Below are 9,765 nucleotides of genomic sequence, written 5' to 3'. Positions count from 1 at the left end.
AGAAGAAAGAATAATGGATCACAGGGAGTAAGCAAGAAAAAAAATTTGGTGTAATCCCAAATCAACTCAGTAGGCCTGGAGCGGTAAGGGTTTTGCAGGATGAAAACCTCTGGCTTCTGTCTGCAGGTGGACAGCTAGCTATACAATCTGAGATGCTGGCAGTAAGCCAGAGAAGATAATGAGGAGATAAGGAGGGAGGGAGAGAGGGAGAGTAAAATTAATGTCATTAATATTAATGGTGATTAATTTTTAATGTGAACATATCAAGGAATGCACCGGCTTAAATACACTCTTTGGTAATTTGAATAACCTTGATTTCGTGAGGCCAGTTGTCCCCTTTGCCTGGCTATCTGTTTCACAGACAGTGCATTGGATCCTAAAATTCTCTGATAATTTATTAATTTCTTCTCCCAGATCTGGGCTCAAACCAGGGTTTTTCCAAAGTGGAAACAAAACAGGGAAGTTGGCTTCCCTGACTGACTGTCATTGTCCGCCATCTCTGGGAAGGCTGTGGAGGGGCTACTTGGGGATTTCCTCCCGTCTGTCAGCACTGTCCAGAGGAATTGTGTGGTGAGCATTCAATGAGGTTCATTCTGTGCAAAGCACAAGGCGAAGCCTTGTGTACCTGGTCGTGGCTTGGGGAATCCAGGGTAAGAGGATGTCCTGGCTCCTCCTGCTCTGACCGTGGATGGATGCTCCGTTTGGGGGGTGCCCTGGTGGCTGGCGCTCTGACAATGGATGGAGTCTGATAAACCCTCATTAATCATGTAGAAACCATTAATACTGTGGAAACTCCCCTCCCAAGGGCAGCCAGCCCTGTGCACAGGCTCAGCTGACAGGGTGACGCACTTCCAGTGTGGGGAAGCCTGGGCGCCTTCTCACTCACCATAAGCTTCAAGACGTCCGAGTTATAACTTATATGCCTAGCAGCCCTGAATTTCTCATGAATCGTTCATGACTTTACCTCAATCGGTTTTTTAAAAACTGCTGTTAAGGGGAATGATGTTCTTAGAGAAGTTAGTAAGTTTGCAGAAAAACAAGGCTTCCCATGCACAAGTTGTCAATTGGTGTCTTCTTCTTCTTTTTTTAATGCAAAACTTTTCAGAAGCTTTATGCTAACATGGTTACAATCTTCATAAAGGTGGAATTGGTATACAGTATTCCCCAGACTTATTTGACTATAGAGCTCTCTGTTCTTGAAATAACTCCCCAATAATACATTGAGCTCCCCAATGTCTTATTGGACCACCTGCTAATAAAGCAAAACTGAGTTGATTATTACTCAAGGCTGAAAGGGAAAGTATCTCAGCAGCAACACAGTGTGTCAGAATGGGGGAAGTCAGAGGAGGACTTTGAAGGGTTTGGGGCATCTGGGCTTGTGGTTAAGATGTGTCTTTCAAGGTGGTGGAATATAGTTAGGACTGGTGAATATAGCAAGGATCTGGTAGGGAATCTTGAAAGGTAAGCTATTGTTTGATGAGCCAGCTGCTTGCCCCGGTGAGCAGTCTGTTGCCTCGGGCAAACGAATCTGCAGGACTTTCCTGAAGCACATAGTCTTATTTGGGCAAAAGTTTCTTGGAACAAACAGCTAAGTCATGTTCACACAAGTGGTCTCAGCAGTTAGGCCTCTGGCTGTGTTAGGTTGGTACTGTTTGTCTTCGTTCTTGGAACAATTCATATTTCTTACATTTTGTGGAATGCAAGTATCATTAAAGACAGTCTAGGAAATACTTCGAGAATCCTCCTTGAAATGATTTAACCTGGTTCATATTAGAACCCATCTCCTTTTTCCAACTTAACATCTAATTTAGGTCAAGTTATATAATTTAGAATAAAATTTGAGTGAGAAAACAAAAGTATTGAGGACAAAGTCAGACTTAGGTTAACAACTAGGAGGTGAGACGCCAAAGGGAAGCAGAAATAGCCAACTCTATCGACTATTCTTGACGCCCTGGCATTTGGGGCCTTGATCCTGGAGCGACAACCCTCCCAGGGCTGGCTAATAACTAGAGATGGCAAAAGACTCTCCTGCAAGTGCACGTGTGACACACAAACCAACCAATCTAGAGCCCACACCCCCGACTGTCTCCTTTCGAACTCTCACGCACCGCGCCAGTGTGCCCCCTGCTCTAAGTCACCCCAGGACCAGGTACTAGACCACTAGGGATCACCCTTGTAGTCCAGAGCCCGTCCAAATTATTCAAACTCTTCAACCCTAAGCTGACTCAAGGAACCTACCCTGCCTGGCCCATTCCTTCCTGAGAGAACCCCATCAAGGCTCTGGGCCATGGCTGCCCTTTCCTCTCCTGTCTTCTGACTGACCCTTCTCGTCAGTCCCCAGGTGGCCCTGCCTGGCAAGCCACGCCTGCAGCTTCTAGGAGCTGTTCAGTAGCATGTTGTTTAATTTCCACATATTTGTGAATTTATTAGTTTTTATAATTGATTTCTAGTTACAAACACTGGGGTTGGAAAAGATGCTTGGTATGATCTTCCTCCTTCATGACAATCATTTTTCTATGTGTGTCTTACCACGCCTGATTAAAACAAATCCCGGATGCACTTCAATACACCAACAAGAAATGAAGCTGAATTCAGTCTGCACACCAGGGACATGTTAGAATCACCTGGGGAGCTGACTGCCCAGGCCTTGCCCACAGAGCATTTGATTTACCTGCCCTGCAGTAGCACCGTAGATACTTCTACAGCAGGGCTGAGAAACACTGAGCCCAAGTGTGATCCTGGAACCAGCAGTAGGAGCATCACCTGGGAACTTGTTAGAAATGCAAATTTTGGGGCCTCCTCAGACCTCTTAAGTCAGAAACTGGAGTAGGAGCCTTTATCGAGTTCTCCAGGTGATTCTGAAAGATGCCAAAGCCTAAAAACTGGTGCACTGGGCTAAACACAGGGTAGAATCAGAGAAGCAGACAGCTAATGGGCTGCGAGCCTGGAGCCCTTACATTTATGGCTACACTTAACGCCATCTCCTGGTGCTGGTTAACAGCTTCTATTCCTGGAATCTTGGTGCCCCTCATAAATTTTCTGTATTTTCATTTGTGTCAATGCATTTTTTGATTTCTCTTTTGATTTTTTTGACCCATTGGTTGTTCAGTAAGTAGCATGTTGTTCAGTCTCCACATATTTGTGTATTTTCTAGTTTTTATAATTGATTTCTAGTTACAAACATTGTGGTTGGAAAAGATGCTTGGTATGATTTCAATATTCTTAAATTAAGACTTGTTTTGTGGTCTAATAGGTGATCTATCCTGGAGCACGTTCCAGGTGTGCTTGAGAAAAATGTGTATTGTTGCGCCTGGGTGGAATGTTCTGTGCAAGCCTATCATGGATATTGTGGGTTCGGTTCCAGACCACTGCAGTCAAGTGAGTCGTAATCTTTTAGCGGATGGAGGGTGTTGTCTTCAATTTGTAAAAAAAAAAAAAAAAAAAAAAAAACACAGCATCTGTGAAGCACAATAAAGTGAAGTGCAACCAAACAGAGTATGCCTGTGTACGTGTTCAGTGCCCCTGGTCTCCAAACCTGTTGTTTGGAGGCAATGATTCCTTATTGATTTTAAATCTGGATGATCTATCCATTTGTGAAAGTGGGGTAAAAAGTTCCCTACTATTATTATTTTACTATTTCTCCTCTTGGGCCTGTTCATATCTGCTTTATGTAGTTAGGTGCTCCTATGTTGGGTTCATGCATATTTACAAATGTTACATTCTCTTGTCAGGTATCTATTTTTTCATTATGTAATACCCTTCCTTCTCTCTCATTACGGTCTTTGTCTTAAAGTCTATTTTGTCTGATGTAAGTTTAGCTATCCCAGTTTTATTTTGGTTTCCATTTGCATGGAATATCTTTTCTTGTTCACTTTCAGTCTGTGTCCTCACATCTGAAATGTGTCTCTTGTAGGCAGTAGATGAGCCTTTTTTTTTTTTTTTTAAATCCATTTAGCCACTCTTTCGATTGAAGAATTTGGTCCATTGCATTTGAAGTAATTATCAGCAGGTGCGTTACTTACTGACATTTTAATTGGTTTCTTTGGCTCTTTATCTCTTACATACCTACTATAGGTTTTGCTTTGTGGTTACCGTGAAGCTTACATAAAACAACCCATAACAGTCTATTTTAAGATAAAAACTTAAGTTTGAACATATTCTAAAGCTCCACATCTTTATTCTACCCAGCCCACATTTTGTTTTTGATGTGATGTGACATTTCTAGAATCTTAGAACAGAGTACTGGTACTGATATAGTTGAACTTAACCTTTGTATGGCCATATCAACTCCTATCTCATACAGTTTGGATATAATTAAATAAAAACATGAACCACTTATTCCTCACTACTATGAATTTTCTTTTGTAAGAATAAGAACTGTCTTTGGAAAATGTCAGCTCCTATGGAGAGGCATCCAAATACCAGGCCAGGCCTGGATTCGTTGCACAGACAAGCCCCCACTTATGCCCAAGTCATACCTGCAGACACATCAGAGGAAACTCACTGGTCTAAGCTCGATACAATGAAAACCAAAAGATTTTTGTCCTTAGAGCATGGAAAGTTTATATTTTACCTCTAGAAGGCCCTTTTTGCTAATTTCCCTCAGTGAGTCATTTAAGTCTCTAAACATTACCTCCTCTGCTTTTTGTATTATCACAGTGACATGGGAGGTTAAGTAGTTACATGTCAGGGCTAGAAAAAAATAATTGCTAGATTTTTAGCATCACATGCTGATGCCTCCTGCTACAATTGTGACTGTACTTAAACAATAATAAAACCCCCAATACTTCCAAGTGTTCACCAGAGCTCCAAAGATTGGGTCAGCAACATGGAGCTCATATTTCTTGTGTTATTTGCTATTCCAAAGAAAAAACAGTGGAAAAAATTTACATTGTGACATATGACTGAAAAACCATATTAAAACATAATCACCTCAGTGGAGAATGAAACTCATAAATCAAGGTTTTCCTTATACTGCAATGGTTATGAATGAATATAACGTTAAGCTTAGCTCTCTTGATTTTTGGTTTCAATATGTGAAATACCAACTGATGGGAGATGTCTGTGTGATATGAGTATCTAGTAAAGTAATTTTACTTTAAAAAATACTTAAAGCATTTGTCGAGAGGTCCTATGACTTTAATAAGGTAGAAAAATGTGTTGAAACCAACAAATGTGTGAATCTATAATAAAAGTATAAATACAATCTTTATTACTAAGATTGCTAGTTGGCCTTTTGTGGATTAGTTAGAGCCTAATTCTTCCACTATATAAAACCAAAGGAAAACAACTACTTCATTTTTTTCCCCCATCATTAGTATTTGGGAGATGTGAAGATTGTCAGTCTGTTTTAGATAGTGAGACTCTGAACTGTTAGGTTGAGACCATTTCTTGTTTTAGAGTGACCACCAACTATGAACAGAATTGGCCAAAATGAAAGAAGTGCACCTGGCAACAATGGACTGATGGCACCATTACGTAGCCTCATGTGAAGCAGGGAAATTGGGGGCTAGTGAACCCACAGCAGAGGACAGAACAGGGCCTTTCATGCTCCGATGTCCCATTCCAGAGAACTCACCCACAGGGATTCGGCAGCAAGTGGTTACACTTTTGATGCTTCCAAATAAACTCACACTGGACATCTGTAATATCATTTTCACTTCATATCTCCTTTTCTTATTGGTCAAATGAATGTTTACAATCAGAAGTGTCAAATGGAATCATCGAAGTGTGGCTTGTGAGAGCACATTTCCTTAAAGGCAAATATATCCATGCTGTCTGTTTTAGCTTTCTATTGATGTGTAGTGCTGAGGCCCACAGGGAATAAGATACTCAATGAGAAAAAGGACAAAATTCAAGTTTAACTAGGCTAAATTGACCTAGTTAAGTTCCTTGAGAACTAAAACTGTTCCCCCCCACCCCCTTCAGGCTTAGCACAGTGCCTGGCCCCTGGGGAACAGGCAGGAAATGGATGTGGAATGAGGAGTGCTATATACCCGGGATGCAGGTCTGGGTTTCATTTGGAGAGAGAATGCAAGTGAGAACTAGTTCTCTAAATATTAGAGAAGCTGACGATGCTACGTTCTTAGCTTTCAGCTATGTTCCATCACAATGCATGCCAATTAAGGGTCAGAACTACCCAGATGTTCAGCGGTAGTGTGATGTGCCATAATGCCACTATTATCTCATCTCATAAAAGAAAATGCCTTTCACTTAACACGAAGAGATAAATATGAATGCCATACAGTTGTTACTGTCCAATCAAGTTATAAAGATGCTTCAAGAATTCTGTAAGAAGCCAGCCTTCCAGCAACCAAAATATACAGTTGTGCATTAAAAAAAACTTTCTGCTCTTTAAATGGACTTCCAATAATACCCAATCAGCTCTAGGGCTGTAAATTCTAAAATATTTTGTTAAAATGAATAACGTTTGAACCCTGAACCTAATTTATTCAGGGTTCAAACGTTATCAAAATATTCAAATATTTATCAAAATGTTTCTGGTTATTTGAGCTCAAGTAACCAGAAACATTTTGATAAATATTCATTCTTCCACTTCAATTCAGTGAAGAACTACTTCCTCTGTCAGTTGGTATAACTAAATGGCACCAAAAACTTGCAAAAAATGTAGAGAAGAAATGATCTTTGATTTGTCAATTTAAAACTATATACAGAAAATTGGGAAGAAAGGGACTTTACATTCAGGGAAGAATATTTGCCGTGCTGCCAAATCTGTAGGTAACCATGAAGGGGATTATCAGTCCGTCTTTCCACTCCTGTGGTGCGTCATCAAAAAGGGCCATGATTTAAGAAATATTCCGTGGTCATAGATACGTATGAAAGACTCCGGCTAAAGATCGAGTAAGAGCCCCTCTGAGAAACTGGGAATTGTTTCCTCATTTCAAGGAGTGTCACCCCGCAGTCCAAGAGTGCTCACAGACGACGTCGCTGTAATCTGTATCTGCAAGTCCTGAAGGGATGAACCACACATTCATCAGCTTAAAACATGACAAGTGCCCTTGTTCACAGACCTGATAAACAGTAACCTGCCTGAAGATGTGCTCAGGACTTTATCTGAACATCTGCTTTATGTTTACTGTGATCAGGCAAGGCTTCTGTTCCAGGTGTACCACTGATTCCCATAAGGGCCTACTCCAAAGTCAACCGCATCCCTTTAGGAAGAAAACAGGGTGATGACATTCTAATAAAGCATATTTCTTCACACATTTCTTTACTGAAAATCTCCTTTAAAAATAAAAATAAAAATTTCCTTTAAAAAAAAATAAAAATAAAAAATACGAGAACTTCAGCCTTGAGCACAGAAATTCAGTTGGTTTACCTAACCCAGGACATAGTCTTGTGCTCAGATTTCTCTGACAAATTATTTCATGAGTCAAAAGCATTATTAGAGTATATTGTCTTTTAGCGGCATCCATTTTAAAGATGTCTATGTTATATAAAACAAATCTTTATTAATCTACGTATCCAATGTTCCTTGGTGCAATGACATTATTCATAGGAGACTGTGGCTGACAAGAGAGCTGTGACGGACTATCTCCAGATAACTGCATTTTCCTGAATATAAACATTAAAACATACTACCAACTTCCTACTATAGCCTAGGGGCAAAAATATGGAAAAACTCCACCTTTCTGTCAATTTCCATTACCTCTGAGAGAGAGTCTTGCACATATCAAGGACTGAAATGGCAAAAATGGAAACATGTCTTGTATTTTTTTACTTTTTAAAGCAGGACAGAACTGTAGTTCTGGAAGGGCGCTCATTTGACAAACAAGGATACAGACTCTGGAGGGTCATTTGCTCAAAGCCACAGGTAGCCAGTGACAGTATCAAGCCCACTCCCTGGGTTTCTTGGGATCTCGACGTATGCACACCACTCTTTGCCAGTGTCAGGCTGCTATCTGGGACTCAGCTCAGGCAGTGCTGTCAGCTCAGCTGGATGGCAACACCATGCATACCCAAAAACTCAAATGTGTATTAGAAAGTCACTCCTTTCAGTTAGCCTTTTTTTTTTTTGTTCTTCTTCGGATGGTTCTGGAAAGAACTCCTGCCTGCTCTCCCACCTCTGAAGTCGAGAAAATAGTCCAGATTTCTGCCGGACTATGCAACAAGAAAAATAAATCCAATGAATGGGTGTCCGATTCTAAGTAATTTTAAATTATTTTAGGAACACAAAACTTGCAATACTAAACAAAAAAAGTGAGAGGGAGCACTCAGTATTAAAAAAATGGCCAAACTCATTTTTCCAAATATTCTCGATCATGGGAAAAAAGTAAGCTATCAATAGTTTTGATTTCTAAAAGCCAAATTTAATAAATAATAAATGCATGCCAGATAACACGATTATAACTAAAACCAAATAATAATTCAATGGAAAATGCTCTGCATTATACTTTTTTATTGGTATGGATAATTTACTAAAGTAACAAATCTGAAAACACATTTTGCTTTTGCTGGAAAGAAAGTACTACATTAGAGAAGAACTAAGGGAAACTGGAAATAAAGCATTTGCGAAAAGTAGGCATATGTTATAGTCTATGGCAATGCAGCAGCCAGAGGTGCTGTTTTATCCGTTTGTGTGCATGTTTACATAAGCATCAAAAAGCAATGACAGAACCCAGGAGCGAAGTCACAACAGATTTACTCTGAAACATGCTGAATCACAACCACAGACTACCCAGGACAAAGCAGCGCAGGCTCGTCGTCTCCTCTGTGTGAGGTACCCTTGCCAAATGGGGCTAATCATGCAATAGCTTGAGTTTCTCTTAACATGATAAACACCCAGGATTACTAGAACTGGAAGAAAGCGTGTGTTCACTGTTTTACAAGGACAGCTGAGCGGTGCTACGAAAACGACAGAAAGTTCCTTCATTTAATCTGGTTATATGCCCAAACTTCTAACCGAGAAATAATTCAGCAATAAGAGCCAATTAAATTACTATAAAACATTCCTTCATCTGTAAAACATTTGATTTTTTTCCCCTCAAACTAAAAATTTAAAATAAAATATCTTCATTTTTGATAAGCAGCTCTACCACCAGTCTCTGATATCGTATATCATTCAACGCAGCCATCGCGTCTAGTTCTGGAGATCTCATGAGGGTTGGGCCAAAAACAATTCCAAGGTTTTCTGCATTCATAAGATTCTCCTTTTCATGGAGGGTGACTCTGAAAAACAGAAGTAAAGGAGTATGACTTCGCAATGGCCACGCGCTAAAACAAAAACCAGATTCACAAGAGGTTTGTGCCCATTTATCAACTCTTCTCCTAGGTTATTTCTCTGTATTTCTCCTTAACTTCAAAGTACTGACTTGCATTAAGCTGGCAATAAATAATTTAAACTTCTCAAACCCAAATGAATGCACTTGACAGTGTGGGTTCAGTTTTATTTGTGGATTCCCTGGCCAGAGCCTAGAGCTGATGGAGTATGTTTGTAAACAAAGGAACTGGGTTGTCCTAATTATTCCATCAGCCCTCTCTTCCTCTCCACTTTGGTTATCTTGTTTCCTGTAGATTATTCTTACATGTGTCTAGGGAGAGAGTGGTAGAGATGTTAAAGGAAACGGCTCTGGGTAAGCAACACTGTCAGGGAATGTAAGTGTTTATGTTCTTTTTACTGCTATTGCAAAGGCACAGGCTATAATTTGAGAGTTATTCCTTTGTTTTAGTGTGGAATACTTAATTACATCCAAATACGAAGCAAACTTGAATTTACAAGTGAAGTTGTAGGCAAATTAAAAGTTT

At 40.0% G+C, this 9,765-nt stretch overlaps 1 protein-coding gene across 3 annotated transcripts in view; it reads right to left on the bottom strand.

Moving 5' to 3' along the window:
• Positions 1-8,399: 8,399 nt before the first annotated feature.
• The window catches only part of CHN1 (chimerin 1), a 146,942-nt gene continuing 145,576 nt past the window's right edge, over positions 8,400-9,765 (bottom strand). For all 3 annotated transcript variants that reach the window (XM_016134705.2, XM_016134714.2, XM_016134723.2), the window contains one exon: positions 8,400-9,189. In XM_016134705.2, the coding sequence (XP_015990191.2) occupies positions 9,018-9,189 (172 nt within the window). In that variant the 3' untranslated portion in view covers positions 8,400-9,017. The remainder of the gene's footprint in view (positions 9,190-9,765) is intronic.

Source organism: Rousettus aegyptiacus, unplaced genomic scaffold (genome assembly GCF_014176215.1).
Source record: "Rousettus aegyptiacus isolate mRouAeg1 unplaced genomic scaffold, mRouAeg1.p scaffold_m13_p_2, whole genome shotgun sequence".
Classification (NCBI taxonomy): Eukaryota; Metazoa; Chordata; class Mammalia; order Chiroptera; family Pteropodidae; genus Rousettus; species Rousettus aegyptiacus.
The sequence above is the reverse complement of the archived record's forward strand: the minus strand, read 5'-3'. Positions and strand labels throughout refer to the sequence as shown.